The 16,988-nt window shown below is 39.3% G+C and overlaps 1 protein-coding gene across 1 annotated transcript; it reads right to left on the bottom strand.

Annotated features, from left to right (window-relative positions):
- Nucleotides 1-2,679: 2,679 nt before the first annotated feature.
- Nucleotides 2,680-15,368, bottom strand: LOC113531568 (kynurenine--oxoglutarate transaminase 1-like). Its single transcript, XM_026922375.3, has 13 exons — nucleotides 14,896-15,368; nucleotides 14,517-14,607; nucleotides 11,686-11,833; nucleotides 10,525-10,674; nucleotides 9,728-9,814; nucleotides 9,480-9,605; nucleotides 9,147-9,267; nucleotides 8,910-8,986; nucleotides 5,249-5,338; nucleotides 4,756-4,942; nucleotides 3,247-3,323; nucleotides 3,061-3,147; nucleotides 2,680-2,901 (listed from the first exon to the last, which is right to left on the bottom strand). Exons 2-13 carry the CDS (start codon nucleotides 14,567-14,569, stop codon nucleotides 2,821-2,823), a joined length of 1,284 nt encoding a protein of 427 aa, XP_026778176.1. The 5' UTR covers nucleotides 14,570-14,607; nucleotides 14,896-15,368; the 3' UTR covers nucleotides 2,680-2,820.
- Between the last annotated feature and the right edge of the window lie 1,620 nt (nucleotides 15,369-16,988).

Raw genomic sequence — 16,988 nt, 5'->3', positions numbered from 1 at the left:
TGAGAGAAAACAACACTTCTTGGAGCTGGAAGTAGAGCTTCGAAAGTGTCCCACTGTTTGTATTTAATTTATGTTGAGTTTTTTGTTTGTTTTATAAACCAGTAATGATATAATAAAGCATATCAGCATCTCTCTTTCTCTCTCTCAGACCAAGCATATGTAGCATCTTTGTGGTTTTTTCTCTCAGAAAATTTACTAAACTACTTAAAGGGAAATATTGGCTGGTAAGAGATGACTAGTTAGCAAAAGTAGCCCTGGTTCGTCCTTTGATACAACAGTAAAAACCGAGTTTAATATAGTATATGTAGCTAGGTTACATTTGTAACAATTCGCTATGGCTTCACTCTGTGGGACACGTATTGCAGACAGCATGCACAAACCTCACATTAATGACCCAATCGCTTTGTGTCATGAAGCCAAAAGAGGGTCACAAGTGAATGTCTGGCTTTATTAAAAACCAACATAGCAAACAATGCACTAGGCAATACTCAGAAATTTGAGGCAGGCAAACGGGTAGGCAATTAGCAAAATGTATGGTGGAGGATCTGTGATGTGTTTGGGCTGTTTTTCCTCCAAAGATCCAGGGAACTGAAGCTGAAGAGGAGAATCCACAAGAGAGGACACAGAACTCTGGAGCACCTGGAGAGATGATGTATTGAGAAGTGCTCTGTATCATGCACCATAGGAGAAGACGCAGTTCTATTATGTTGCAAAGGGATGCACAAGGTTGCACAAAACACTAAATGCAGGGATGCCAATAATTATGGCATATGGTTAAATTTATGGTTATGGTTACATTTATATTTTGATAAGGTTTTCTTTTTCTTGAATAAATTTTCTTCAGTTAATGGTAAATTTCTCTCATATTATATATTCATATTATAAATTCAGTGTATGATTAATTAGTCACAATCTTTTTTTTTTTTTTTATTAAATTAACCATTCTTACCAAGGGTGTCAACTTTGAAATTAACTGTATATATTTTATAAGTATGCTTGCCTCACACCCCCAGGGTTGTGGGCTCAAATCCCACCTCTGCCCTGTGTGTGCAGAGTTCGCATGTTCTCCCCGTGCTTTGGGAGTTTCCTTCCCCAGTCCAAAGACATGATTTGTTGGTTGATTGGCATTTCCAAATTGTCCATAGTGTGTGAATGTGTGTGCAATTGTGCCCCATGATGGGTTTGCACCCAGACCAGGGGTCCCCCACAACCATGTGTGGGATAAGTGGTACAGAAATGGATGGATGAATGGATTTTATAATTTTTAATATGTACAGACTGTGTGATAGGCACAGTTCCAAACAGTTGGAATGATAAAAACAAATGCTGTGTTTATGATGACAATTAAGATTTTAAGTAAGGTTTACCTATTTATTTTGTAGTGTTTGACTAAGAGATGGGTGTATCAGTATAGTCCATGGTCATGTTTGGTGTCATTTCAGTACATATTTCATGATGAACAATGTGCTGACTTCAATAGTAACATTCAATTGGTATTAAAAGGCCCAAAGTGTTCCAAGAAAACATTCCCCACACCATTACACCACTTCCACCTGCCTGGACTGTTGACACAGGGCAAGCTGGGTCCATAGATTCATACAGCCCGTCTGGCACCAACAATCATGCCACGGTCAAACTCACAGAGATGACATTTTTTCCTCATTCTGATGATTGATATGAATATTACCCGAATTATATAATCCTGTATAGCACTGAGAGTTACAAAATAAAGGACACTAGCAAAGTAATGCTCTAACTAGCACTATGAAACCCATAGTAGCAAACAGACAAATGAACAGGTTCCAATTCTTTTTAACTGTAGTATGCAAGTTATTTTTATTTGTTATTAATTTTTTTAAAAAGGGCTCCTTATCTTTTTCAAAAATAGGCCATGCACTCTGGGTGGGAGGGATGGCATTCTCTCATCAACCAGCTGATGTTCAGTGCCATCCAACTAGCTATCAGGTTCTTTCTGGTTCTCAGATTTTGCCCTGTGCTGACCCTCCCAGACAACATTGTAACAGTCAGCGATATCATCCATCGGCACAAGGCAGCATGAGGTCAAGCAGCAATCTGTCTTACGCAGAATCTCCTCAGGCAACTGGGCTGGTTTAATGAGGTGCAGAAAGACTCTTTTTTGCCAGTGCCAAGTCAACATATTGCCTGCTGTGACAGAATGGCCTTGACCTTGATGCCTTCAATGAAGATAAGCCTTCAAAGCATTCTTTGCTGTTCCCAATAGATGCCCTCTGGTGTCATTTGGACTGGACAGCATCTAATTCTCAGACTAAGTGTAGTCAATATGAAGGCAAGACATAGTCAGAGGTGTACCATGCCAGGAAGTCTGTGCTCCTGCTAGAAGGGTATTTGCCATGCAATTTCTCCATATTTTATAAGATTCCCATTGGTGTGAGCAGGGCAGTGGTGGTAAGGAGGGGTGAAATAGAAAGCTAGCTACATATGTAACTGGTTCTATGAACATGAACCCTGTATAACAGCCAGTGTTTCTTGTCATTCAGAATGTTTAACAGCTTGTTAAGAAAGTAGGGAATCACTGATGTCAGTGGGGACCTTGTTGTAGATCTCTGATATCACCTTTACCCAACACCTCTGAACCCTGGGTATCATCTACAATTGTTGAGTGACCATAATGATATACATGCCATGAGACTACCCATAACCAATTCTGATTTATTAGCATGAGCTTGATTTAAAACAATTCTCTTTTTACCTGGTTACAGTAAAATAAATTTCCCCTACTTGCCTGCTTAACAAGCGTTATATTGCAGTTTGACATAGATACACTTTGGAAAGCTCATCTCAGACAGAATGAGTATCCTGTATTTTTTCATCCTTCCACTTTCTCAGAATATCTTCAGCTGCTTTCAGGGTTGAGTCATCCTGTTCATAGCAAAAGAAAAAAAAAAAATCCCTGGGACCAATCGCTGTTGCAATGTGATATGATACAATATCTTCCTTATTATACACTATAATGAAATGACATTTATCGTACTCTCTCGAGCAGCTTTCTAATAATAAGTGAATAACTGGCAGCTATACCTTTACGAAGCAAATTCTAATGTAGTTCTGGAAGTCTGCTTTGTGTTCTGGGCTGCAAAATGCAGATACAGGGATAGTGCTCAAACCCTGAAAGAACATACAGAACATATCCTGTTAATTTAACAATAAATAACAAGTGCCATTTTGAAGAGATCTCATATTCTAGTCAATATGATTTAATCTTACCTTCTCTTTGATAAGCCATTTAACAAATCTGTAGTCATGAGGTTCATCCTTCGTACTTGGGTCATTCAGATCAACCTCTACAGGAAAGACACAAAATTTAATACTGGGTACAGACTACACACTTGGGTTTCGATTTAACAGTCAGTGTCCATGGAAAGAAAGTGTTGCCTATGCTTACAGATCCATCAATCCATTTTTCCTACCAAACTAATTTCATATCAATTATAGGTAGGTTTACAGTTCCTAGCTTATAGTCATCTTCAGGATATTTTTATACATTTGTAGAGAATTAACCAAGGAGATGTTTCAGTTTCTAAATTCACTTTTAGTTATTATAAATCATGATATACAGTGCATTCACAAAGTACTCAGATCCCTTCACCTTTTTTTATGTTACAGCCTTAATCTAAAATGGATTCAATCCTCTTTTCTCACCAGTCTGCTAGCAGTCCATAACAAAAAAACAAACAATTTCAACCCATTTCCAGTGATCATCCGTGAGGTATTTCTATAACTGTGGACATGTCATTTCCATGTCTGCAACTCCTGGTCCTCATCCCACAACATCATCACATGACCCTTCTGTCCAGCACCTATCCCTGCTCAAACTCACCTTACTAATGTAACTCTCCTGTTGGCAAGCACACTCTCCCCTTAAAATAGCCTGGACTAGCAGTGTTACATTGGCCCCTCTTGCTCCTAGCCATTGTTATCTATCTTGATTATTATTTTGACTTTTGATGGCCAGATGAAAATTCATGAAGCACTGAAGCTTTCCAGCCAAATTAGTTGAAAAATGGTTTGTTTCTTGAGGCACCGTGTCCATTAGAGGCCTCTCTAGCATGTAAATTTGTTTCAGATAAAAGCACTGCATATGTAAAATTTGGACTTATAAAGGCCAAAAAGAAATAAATGTCATAACGTAAGCCATATCAGATTAAGGAATTCTTGAAAATGTATTCAAATTTTATTATAGCCTATAAGTTTACATAATGAAGTTTGTATAATGTATATGGGCAGTGATATCTTTTTAATAACAATTTACACTGAACAGGATGATTGGATGATTACATAACAATTTACAATACAATACATAAGATATTTACATGTTTCCCAGAAGACAAAATTTACACCGATTATCCTGTTCAAAAGTTTACATCCCCCTGGCTGTTAATGTATCATGTTGCCTTCTTGAGAATCAGTGAATGTTTGCACCTTTTGTAATAGTTATGTACGAGTCCCTCAGTTGTCCTATGTGTGAAAAGATGGATCTCAAAATCATATAGCCACTGTTGGAAAGGAGTCAAATAAGCAGAAGATGCTGAAAAACCAAATCATGTGCAGTACATGGAGGATAGTTTAACTGCTCAGGACAAACAAAGAAATCATTAATTTATTAATTGATTAATTTTTAAGATATTGTAAAACTTGTATGTTCACATATGTACGTTTTTCTTTGTTCTTTAATGATCATTCTCCATCATTATTAAAAGGAAAAGGACGACTCACTCAGAGTGGAGATGTCTGTGATGATGAAGTAGCCACCCTCAGGTACAAAAGGTTGCAGCCCAACGCTCCTCAGACACTTGGTTAGCCTGAGCCTTTTGGCCTGGAGCTGCATGACTAGCTGTCTGAAGTAGCTTTCTTCTGTACCAAATGTGTCATATTCCCTCTGAAAACACACAGCAACAGCCTCCTGCAAAAATAAGTACATTGTATACTTGACCACAAAAGCATAATTAAATATGTTACAGTATACCATTTAACAATATTTAGTTCAAATTATTCATTGTTATATTAGATACATCTAGCTGCACCATGCCACTTTAGTTTGCACATTTGTTAGATTATGTTGATTTGTATGGTCATGCAGATGGTTAGTGTATTGCTGAATATTTTTATGTCTTTCCATAGAATTCCTGTATATTGTTTTGATTTTCAAAACAAAGTTCCTTTGTACTCGGTACATTTGGGATTATTTGCAAACAGATGGTGTTTTTACCTGAGTAGGAGTAGGACAGTGGTGTACAGAGTTCTGATGGATTTTTTGCAGGTGTTCCAAGATGTGTCCTGGCCCTATTGCCCAGCCCACCTAAAACAAAATTAGAGCAGGTCCATAACCTGTGTCACACTAAATTCTACTAAATTCTACTGAATTTAAAAGAGGGGTAGCCTAGGTTATTTTACATTGATTTGCTCATGTGCTTCGAAACGCACATTAAGACAAATCCTTTTTCATTTCTGACAAAAAGTACCCCATAATGGAAAAAACATAAACCAGTTTTTGAGTCATTATCCGAAATCTGTGCCTTTAATGTCCCTGCAGCAAACTTTTCATATTTTCCAAAAATGCTCAACACCTCCTAATTTAAAATATCTCCTATAAATTTATTTGTTTTTCTGTAATAAAGGAAATATTTATTGCAGTTTATACACATAGCCAATAGACAAAATATTGTAAATATATAATATTAATTTCTCATATTTACATTTATTGCATTTAGAAGACTTATCTAAAGTGACTTACAGATGTCCTTTGTAGTCCTTCTTTGAAACTTCAAGCAAGTTCAATAGGTCAGGTGTAAGAATACCATCAAACTAAAGCCATGTTAGAGAGAAGTTAGTAAAAAAAAAAAAAAAAAAGAAATCCCAAGATAACAAGAGACTGAACAAGCACATGATCCTCCTGATGTTGTATAAGAGAACCTGCATTGTTAGCACTGTGAGGAAAGAAGGACTGTTGGTTGTCCAGATCAACCACAAGGTGCCCGTGGTGCCAGATGGCAAACCGCAATTCTGACTAGCATAAACCATCCACCAAGTGACCAGGTAAGGGGGATATTAGTCAGAGAAGCAGAGGCCAAGGGTAACTCTGGAGAGAGATTCACAGCTCAGATGGGAGATGCTCACAGGACAACCATAGCCTAGAGACTCTACAAAGCTGGGCTTTATGGAAGAGTGGTCAGAAGAAAGCCATTGTATAAAAAAGCCATATGAAATCATGTTTGTATTTTACCAAAAGGCACGTTGGACACTTAACAAACATTTGGAAAAAGGTCTTGTCAAAATTAGACTTTTTGGCCTTGGCACAATCCCAACATGATAACTCAACAGGGCTCACCAACCCAACAGGGCTCACCAACCCCCAGAGAAGCACGATGGTGGTAGCATCATCTTGTGGGGATTCTTTTCAAGATAACAAAAATTATCCTAGATTCTTATTTAATACAATAGCAAAGTTAACTAGGAAGAAGATCACCACAGAAGCAAAAAAAACAAAAAACAGTATATAGTACAGTATAGTAGCAATGAATTTTTCCAATGACAAAATTAAACTATCAGGCAAAAAATTCAGAGTATTAATTTAACGTTAGACAATTTGATAACTAATTACGTAGAAAACAATATAACCACATCAGTGATACTACCACTCTAAAAATATACTACCAGAAGCTATTTATTTAAAATAATCAGTTCCTCCCTTAACACTGGCTATGTGCCTAAATCCTTCAAACTAGCAGTTATCAAACCCCTGATTAACGAAACCCGACCTCAACCCTTGTCTGCTGTCTAACTATAGGCCAATATCAAGCCTCCCCCTTTATCTCCAAGATCCTAGAAAAGTTATAGCTCAGCAGTGCATAGGAATAACATTCATGCATATGTAAACTAAAGTTTGGTGTTCCACAAGGCTCTATTTTATGCCCACTGCTTTTTTCTCCATATATGCTAAGTCTGGGTACAATTATTTTTAGTCATGGTATTAGCTTCCAAAGCTAAACCGATGACACACAGCAATATGTTTCAGCAAAGCCAGATGAAAGACACCAGCTTAACAAAGTTGAGGAATATGTAAAAGACATTAGAAAATGGATGCTGAGTAACTTCCTCCCCTACTTAATTCTGAGACGACAGAAATACTTCTACTAGGAACACAGGCAGCTAGAAGTAAGCTTTGTAATTACATAGTAACTCTGGATCACCTTTCAGTTACATCATGTGCAACAGTGAAAGGCCTTGGTGTGATTATTGAATCCAATCTCTCATATGAAGCTCATTTAGATAATATTATTAGCATAGATTTTTTCATTTCATATATATTATGTCACTACAAAATGCAGAAAAAATAGTTCATGTTTTTCTTACCTCTAATAGTACCTCTAGGACTATTCTATGCCTTGCTGTCTGGATGTTCCAGTAGGTGCACAAATAAATTCTAGTTAGTTCAGAATGCAGATGCCAGGGTCTTTCCTAGAGCTTTACATCATCCCTATCTTATCCACACTGCACTGGTCCCCAGTAAAAGTTTGCATTGCATTGCATAAAAATTTTTTACTACTATAAAGCACTGAATGGTCTTGAGTCACAGTAGTTGAGCAAACTTTTGGTCTTTTATGATCTGCCATGCCTGCTTTAATCAAAAGGTGCAGGCTCTTTGTTGGAACCTAGAATAATGAAGACTACAGCAGGACTTTTTTTTCTTATAAAGTCCTGCAGTTATGGAACAGGCTTCCAAATAGTGTTCACAACTCAGAGCCAGTCTCAATCTAGGCTAGGCTGAAAACTTATTTGTTTAGTCAAGCCTTTTCTTAATAGCTTTTCTCTTAGGTAAAGGCACAGATTTGGTGGGTTCATGGATATAAGGATATAATGCGTTCACTCAGGTTTGTTGACGATGAAGTGGCTGGCCACTTTATGTTGCATATGCCTGTGTTACCTTCTGGCTCTGATAGTTAATATATTCACTTGGTTACTTAAAGCTGAAACTCTAATGAAAATAAAAATGACCCTGGTGTGCATACTGAAGATGCTTGACTCTATAGTATACAACTGTAGAAGAGTAATGATTTATATTCTCACTATCTGGTGTCACCCAGAAGAGGATGGGTTCCCTTTTGAGTCTGGTTGTTCTCAAAGTTTCTTCCTTATGTCATCTTAGGGAGTTTTTCCTTGCCACCATCACATCTGGCTTGCTCATTAGGGATCTCTAAATCTATATCTATATTCAGGTATCTGCAAAACTGATTTCTGAAAATGCCCATTGTTGAGTGCTATATAAATAAACTTTAACTGAATTGAATTTGAACTATTTCTAAATAACTGAACTCAGTGACCCTTTCACAAAGTTTTATAAAGTTATTAACAATTTAAAAAAACATATAATCTAATTTCCATTTCTATTCATCATTCTTAAAGTCCACCTCTGATTTTCAGATTTTCAGTTGATCAGACATGATTTGGAAAAGCGTAAATCTGTCTATATAAAGACCCACAGCTGCATGTTAGAGCGAAAATCAAGCCATCAGGTCAAAAGAATTGTTATGCTTGTAGCATCAAACCCAAAAAAGTTAAGGCTGCAACTGCTACCAAAGAATACTTCAACAAATTACTGGACAAAAGGCCTTAATTCTTGTGTTAAGGTGATATTATACTTTTTCTGTTTTTAGTAAAATACAAAACATTGTGAAAACCAATTTATGTAATTTCATAATGTAAAAAAATTATTTACAGAAAACTATAGAAATCAGAACACTTCCTAAAAAGACTGTACATGATACAACAAACAGCACACTGAACAGCACACTGTGATATAGCCATTAAATAATGAAAGTGGGCTGTACGGTTTCACACCATTATTTTATTGTACCATATGACCCTATTACCTTCCATCCAGTGATACCAAAGCTCTTGCCTGCAGTCCCAATGGTGACAGTGCGCTCCCACATGCCTGGAAGAGTCGCTATAATGGAAACACAGATCAAGTTAAAAAGATCTTTAATATTACATGGTAGATCACACACTGGTTAGTAAACAGCAAAAATATTCTAACTATATCAAATGTTAGCACCTTTGTCTAGGTTCTATATATTTAAAAATTCATAGCAAGGTTTTCTTCTTACCTATTTTAATATGTTGTGCTCCATCATATGTAAGCCACTCATATACCTCATCACTGATACAAATAACATCATGCTTTATACACAGGTCAGCTATCATCTGTAACTCTTCTCTCTGAAAGACCTGCAAAAGAAATTTCTAGAGCGCTAACGGAGCCAAGTATTATTGGGAAATCTAAACCATGGTTTCACTAGTCTTCACTGGTTTGTGATTCTTTCAGTCCTTGATCAGTTTGCTTCTTTGAGTGCATAACATATGAAACACAGCTCCATTTTGCAAACAATATTTGGACAAAAAAATATATTAAACTCTGAAAGCAAATGGAGAGAACTCACCTTACCCAATGGATTATTGGGATTGTTAATGATAATAGCTTTTGTGTGAGAGTTAAATTTACTGGTCAGCTCTTCAGAACATAACACCCAATCAGTTCTAGACATAGTTGGACCTGTGACCTTTTGCTGTAGGATACACACAAGCACCCCAGCTTTTTTATATGTAATAATAAGTTATGTGATGAATACAGAAATGTACATTACAACCAAACAACCTTTCACCACAGTTTTTCAAAATAAACACTCACAAGTTTCAGGGGCATGTGGACTGGTTTTCCTCCTGCCATTACCGTCATGGGCTCATAGCAATGATAGGAAGGCTCCACAATGATCACCTGGACCCACATAACACGCATAAGAAGGATAGAGAGTAGAGAACAAAATTATGAACATAAGGCTACCAGGGCAGTCTGGTGATATACACTATATGGCCAAAAGTATGTGGACAACTGACCATCATACCCATATGTGGTTCTTCCCCAAACTGTTGCCATCATCATCTTCATATGCTATAGCTTTATATGCTGAAGATTTCCCTTCACTGGAACCGAAGAGCCCAAACCTGTTCCACCATGACAATGTCCCTTTGCACAAAGTGAGGTTCATAATAACGTGGTTTCCCAAGGTGGAAGAACTTCAGTGGCCTGCACAGAGCCCTGATCTCAACCCACTAAAGACCTTTAGGATGAACTGGAATGCTGACTGCTCCTCAGGCCTTCTCGCCTGACATCAGTGCCTGACCTCACTAATGCTCTTGTGGCTGAATGGGCAAATCCCCACAGCCATGCTCCAAAATTTAATGGAAAGCCTTCCTTATGACTGAAAAGGTGGACTAAATCTGGAATGGGATGTTCAAAAAGCACAAATGGTATGACGGTCAAGTGTCCACAAACCTTTGGCCATATAGTGTATGTTGTACATAATGATTCTCCAATTTGTCCAATTTACTATAAAATCAGCAGCGCGTTCAAAAGTATTTAGGACACTGTATTTTTTAGTAGTTATCCAAGTTAAGCTATCATAAATATTACTTCACGGAACTTACTTCATCACCCTCATAAACCAGAGCTTGAACTGCACAAAAAACAGCCTGATAGGCTCCCATGGTAACCAGGATGTCCTCCATGGGATCTATTTCATGGCCCAAAATCCTCCCAAAAAACTTGGCAAGGATCTTGACAAGCGGTGGATGGCCCTGCAGGTCACATTACACTTTTCCTTAATAAATCTAATTTAGAGGGGCACTGATTAAGCCTGGGGAGTTAAAAATCATTTTAAGGGAGAACCTCAAGTAATTTATTGATAAGGATGGGCCTAGTTTCCATAAAAAAAGAATAAAATTCTATCAAAGTAGATATAAACATTAGTTAATGTTAGTAAACGATGAAAGAAAATGTATGTAACTGTAGTTCTGTTATCTCTGATAACACCAGGGGTGGTGTGTAGCAACTGTATACCACCACATGCGCACACAGACACATGTCATGAAGTGATGTATGACACAGTATTCACTATAATTACCGCCATGATACATCTAACATTCCTTAGAATCTTCGGTTCCTGTAGTGGCTCACCTCTGGTCACAGTGCAGAGGAGTGGTATATGACATGTCACAGAGAGAGCTGGGCTTACAGTCTGTCTATAGGCTAAGATGATTATGTCCACCAGCCAGTGCGCTAACCTCTGCTCCTGTGTCTTGTATACATTGCAAATAAACATCTGGTCTGAGGATCAGATGGCTGCTGTCTTGTCCAAATAATACCGTAGGGCACATAACAGCTGGGAACATTGTGCTGGCTCATCCTAATTGAAAGCAGCAAGATCAGTATACTGATTCAGAAAGGCGATATGACCTTTGACAGAAATCCTGATTTCAGTCACTAGGACACCCCAGAGTCATTTGGCCACCAGTAAAACATTTCCAGAAAAATATTTCCACCTTGTTTTAGTAAAATTGATTTATTTTCTTAAAGTAAACAATTCAGAGTATATTACTGGCAGAAGAAAACAGTTTTGGCAGGCAGGAGGGCCATAGTACTGACCATGGTCACAAGCTGTTAAGCAAATACCTCCACATCATCTTCAGGAGAAGTTAAAAAATGGAATGATTGATGTATGATGGCAGTTTTTACGTGTACGCATAGTATCCAGTTGTTACATACTGCCCCTAGTGGTAAGAAGGGGTGAAAAAGAATATCTCTCTTACGAGGCCGCGTGTGTACTGGTGCATATGAAAGCCTCCATTGACAGCGTTGAAGAGAGCCTCCTGAGCAAAGCTGGGAGGGGGTAAGTCCGGGAACCCCTGGCCCAGGTTCACTGCCTTGTACTCAGCAGTTAGTTGTGAAAGTTCCAACCTAGCAGAAAACAAAATGTTAAAAATCAAATAGTACCAATTTCTGTCCAAAGTATCCTATGGTGGCATACTATAGAGTACATTCGTAATTGTCATGGTAACTTGATAATTGCTTAACTGGTTAGCTAACACCAGTTTCTAAATAGACTGTAGGTCTATTGTAGAATGTAGTATTTTTTTTTTATAAATTGTTTTCCATATTTTTCATCTTTTTATGTTTTCATAAATTGATTAAATCACAATCATTTGTATTTTCCTTTGGCACCTTTCTGAAAATTTGTTAAACATTTGGACATTAGCTTGTAAGTAAATAAATACATTTTCTTTATATGCCAAAACAGTGAGTATTTTCTTCGATATATGATTTGTATGAACTCAACTTGCCACCCACCATTGAGGAGCTCACCAAGGCCATCGACTCGCTGTCCTGTGGGAATGCACCTGGCAGCGACGGAATACCACCAGAGGTTGTGAAGGCTGCTAAAGAAAGCTCCCTCCTGGGACATCTTCACAAGCTTCTGCTTCAGTGCTGGGAAGAGGGAACGATACCCCAAGACATGCGGGATGCAAAGATCGTCACGCTCTACAAGAACAAGGGCGACCGCAGCGATTGTAACAACTATCGTGGGATCTCTCTCCTCAGCATTGTTGGAAAAGTCTTTGCCAGGGTAGTCCTCAACCGCCTGCAGGTACTTGCTGACCGTGTGTATCCCGAGTCACAGTGTGGGTTTCGTGCCAAGCGATCAACCATCGACATGGTGTTCTCCCTCAGGCAGCTGCAAGAAAAGTGCCGCGAACAGCGACGTCCCTTGCTCCTTGCCTTCATTGACCTGACCAAGGCGTTTGACTTGGTCAGTCGCTCTGGCCTCTTCACCCTCCTTCACAAGATTGGATGTCCCCTCAAGCTCCTGAAGATGGTCGAGTCGTTCCACGACAACACGTTCGGCACAGTTCAGTATGATGGATCATCATCGGACCCCTTCCCAATCAAGAGCGGTGTGAAACAAGGGTGTGTCCTGGCCCCAACACTTTTCGGGATATTCTTCTCCTTACTCCTGCGATACGCATTTAGAGAGTCCGAAGATGGCATCTTTCTCCACACACGGTGCGACGGAAACCTCTTCAACCTCGCCCGCCTTAGAGCAAGGACCAAGGTGCACAGGATCCTCATCCGGGAGATGCTCTTTGCTGATGACGCTTCTCTTGCTGCTCACACTGAAGGGCAGCTTCAGCGACTCATCACTCGCTTCTCGGAGGCATGCAGAGAGTTCGGCCTCACCATCAGTCTCAAGAAGATTATCATCATGGGTCAGGATGTCAGTACCATTCCCAAAATCACCATTGGTAATCATACCCTGGAGGTGGAGGACAAGTTCACATACCTCGGCTCCACCATATCTAGTAACCTATCCCTGGACGCTGAGCTCAACGTGAGGATAGGCAAAGCGGCAACCACCATGGCCCGCTTAACGAAGCGTGTGTAGGACAACCCCATGTTGACACTTAACACAAAGATGAAGGTGTACCATGCGTGTGTGCTGAGCACTCTTCTGTACGGCAGTGAGGCTTGGACCCTGTACATGCACCAGGAGCGAAGACTGAACACCTTCCACATGCGCAACCTCAGACGACTCCTCAGCATCACTTGGCAGGATCGCGTCTCCAACACAAGCGTCTTGGCCCAGGCAGGCATGTCAAGCATGTTCGCCATCCTTTCTCAGAGGCGCCTGTGCTGGCTCGGGCACGTATGCAGGATGAACGATGGCCGCATTCCAAAGGACATTCTCTATGGCGAGCTCATCACAGGCACACGGCTATCTGGACGACCCGCCTTGCGCTACAAGGATGTCTGCAAGAGGGATCTGAAGTCGTGCAGCATCAACCCAGCAGTTCTCGAATCAGCGACCTCCGACCGCTCTAGCTGGCGTGCAAATGTCAAAATCGGGGTCAAGCTGGCCGAGGAGAAGAGAGAGGCCCAGCGTGAGGAAAGAAAGAGCCGCAAACAGCAGAAAACACAGTCTGCTACTGCTTATGCCATAGTCCCAACCGCTGATTACATTTGCAGCAAGTGTGGTAGGAGTTGCAGCTCTCGTATTGGCTTATTCAGCCATAATCGGCGCTGCAGCACCACACCTAAGTAAATACTCAGGTGCAGATTCCATTGTCTCTAGAGACAGAAGGATGCCAACAGGATGCCAACAAGATATGATTTGTATGGTAGTACATGGTTTGGGTGTAGCCCAATAATATAAGTATGTCAATGAGTATACAAATTTAGTACAAATGAGTATACAAATTTAGTGTGCATACAAAAGGCGGGGGGAAGGGGGGGGGGGCAATCCCATGCAAGCAGAGTCAGTACAGCCACACACTGATCAGCCACAACATTAAAACCACTGATAGGTGAAGTGAATAACACTGATTATCTCGTTACAATGGCACCTGTCAAGGGGTGAGATATATTAGGCAGCAAGTGAACAGTCAGTTCTAGAAGGTGATGTGTTGGAAGCAGGAAAAGTGGGCAAGCGTAAGGATCTGAGCGACTTTGAAGAGGGCCGAATTGTTATGGCTACACGACTGGGTCCGAGCATCTCCAAAACTGCAGGTCTTGTGGGGTGTTCCCAGTGTGCACTGGTTAGTAGCTACCAAAACAAACCTGGACTAAAAAAAGTACCATAACTTACCATATACGTTTGTCAGCTACCTCAGTCCTGGGTGTGTGCAGTTTGCAGGACATGATGATCTGCAAAGCAAGAACCTGTGTCAAGGTTCAGCCTAAAGAAAAACAATTAAATATGAAAAACATTAGAATCACACAGCCCACATCATGCATTAAACTGTAGCTATACTTTACTGTATGGATTGGATTTTGATGAAGGCTGTTAGCTGGCTATAAATATACTTGGATATTAATACAATAAAAATAAACAAATTGAACTTGTAGACCTACATATGTATGCTAAAAATAACTGCAATCAAAGCTTAGTCCAGTTTGACAATAGATAGATAGATAGATAGATAGATAGATAGATAGATAGAAAGTAAAAACACTTATTTGCTTACTAAATTAGTTGAATTCTGGTACCCAAATATCAACCGCAACTCAGCCAGCACTGACCAGATAAAAGATAATAAACCAAATAAGCAATATTTTGTTACATCAATGACATCAATACTATTCATCATAGCACAATATATCAGTATAGGTACAGGGAGGAGTTGATATCTGCTCAAACTTGTTCTGCCAGTTGATGGGAATTACTAATGTTATCCAAACTGCAGCTTGATTTACTGCCACTCTTCTAGACATTCCAGTATTTAAATTATACCTTCAAGAAAAGAGTTACTCTTAAATCTGTATGAATAAGACATCTGCAACATACACTGTCCAATTTTATTTTAGTACATTTCTAAAAATTTATATATATTTTGAGTGGTGGTGGCTAGTCAGTGAGCTAATTTTAGTAAGATTTTACTAGTTAAATAGTCCATGAGCTAATTTTAGTGAACATCTTTTAGTTAGACAATGAGCGAGTTTGTTAGTGTTCACTAGTTAGTCAGTCACCTCATATATATATATATATGTATATATATATGTATATATATATATAACTGATGTAACTACTTACATAACCGAATTTGCCGACTTCCTTTTGAATCTAGTTGTTTCAGCAGAAAAGGCAGCAATTGTTGGACTTCAGTATTTATTCTGATACTCCACACTCTGAGAGCAGCTTTTTTGCCTATTTAGACACAAGGCAAGTTAGTCAAGTTAGAATATAGCATGACCCATACTTTGCAGCAGACACAACCTTGATTAAATTTGGCATAAAAATACAAAACATAGTCATAGTACCCCAGTCTGAAATTATGTCTGAACCAGAAAGTTTAAAAGAACCAGAAAGTATTGCCCCTATTTTATCCACACTACACTGGCTCCCAGTAAAATTTGATTATAAAATACTACCCATGACCTAGAAAACACTGAATGATCTCACCACCTTAAATAATGAAGCCTACAGCAGGGGGCAGAGTTTTATCCTTCAAAGCCCTATTCTTCTAGAAGCCTCAAGAAAAGGACATGCGACTGATAATCTTCCAAAAAAATATTGCTCTTGCATTTTTGCTGTTTGCTTTGATATACTGATTTTTGCTTTGCTGTTTTGATGCTATTGCTCCCATTCTCTCATACAATCAGGTTTTTTGATAGTGGTGTGGCAGGACACTGATGTCTCGGGTGCCCTCAAGCCTGTGTTACCTTCTGGTTCTCCCTTTAAGTTATGTTGTCTTTACCTAGAACAGCTGGACTTCCCACTCTGATAACAATGTACACCATTTTAAACCATAGTAGGACAATACTAATAATCTGTTCTTTCTCTCTGCAGAGCTGTTTGTGTGCTCTGCACATCTGATGTGATTCCAGTGCCATGTCCTGAAACGCTTTTAATGCTGTGGCTCCTTTTGGCCTCTGGACCTCCACAATAATTGTGGAGATACTGCCTGAGTCCCTGGTTTAATCTCTCCATGAGTGGTAGTCAAAGATGAGGCTGATGTTGGCGCACAACCTGGGATGTGATCTGAGCCCTGTGGTCAGAAACAATGTCTTCCAGGAGACTGTACTTCCAGAAGTACTGCCAAATTGTGTTCTGGCACTTCCAGAAGTCAAGTAGATCTTTATTGTCATCATAGCCATATATAGTGTGCAGTACACAGTGAGATGAAATAATGTTTCTCCTAGACCCAAGGTGCAAGATACATGTATGACATATACAGTGCTGACAGACCATAAATAAAGTGCAACAGGAACAAGAAGCATGCAGGGAGGGTATGGGAAACACAGTGGAGGTGAGTACACAGAGAAAAAAGAACATTTAAACATGATAATAAGACACTGAAGTTACCATAAGGTCCACATTTGTGACTCCAGTGAAAATTTAGTATAAAGTGTCAGTGCAATAATGGTTATGATAGTTTCCTCAGAGAAATGGAGTTTAAGGAACGGTGCAGTACTGTAATGAATCAGTACAATCAAAGTCACTGTGTGCTGTAAACAGTACGTCATTTCAGTAAATGAACAAAGTGACATGCGTCATTAATGTTTTAAGGTGTCTGTGGAGTGGGATGGAGGGTTACTTGGATCCCAGGGCAATTATTTT

This window comes from Pangasianodon hypophthalmus, chromosome 27 (assembly GCF_027358585.1).
Source record: "Pangasianodon hypophthalmus isolate fPanHyp1 chromosome 27, fPanHyp1.pri, whole genome shotgun sequence".
NCBI lineage: Eukaryota > Metazoa > Chordata > Actinopteri > Siluriformes > Pangasiidae > Pangasianodon > Pangasianodon hypophthalmus.
The sequence above is the reverse complement of the archived record's forward strand: the minus strand, read 5'-3'. Positions and strand labels throughout refer to the sequence as shown.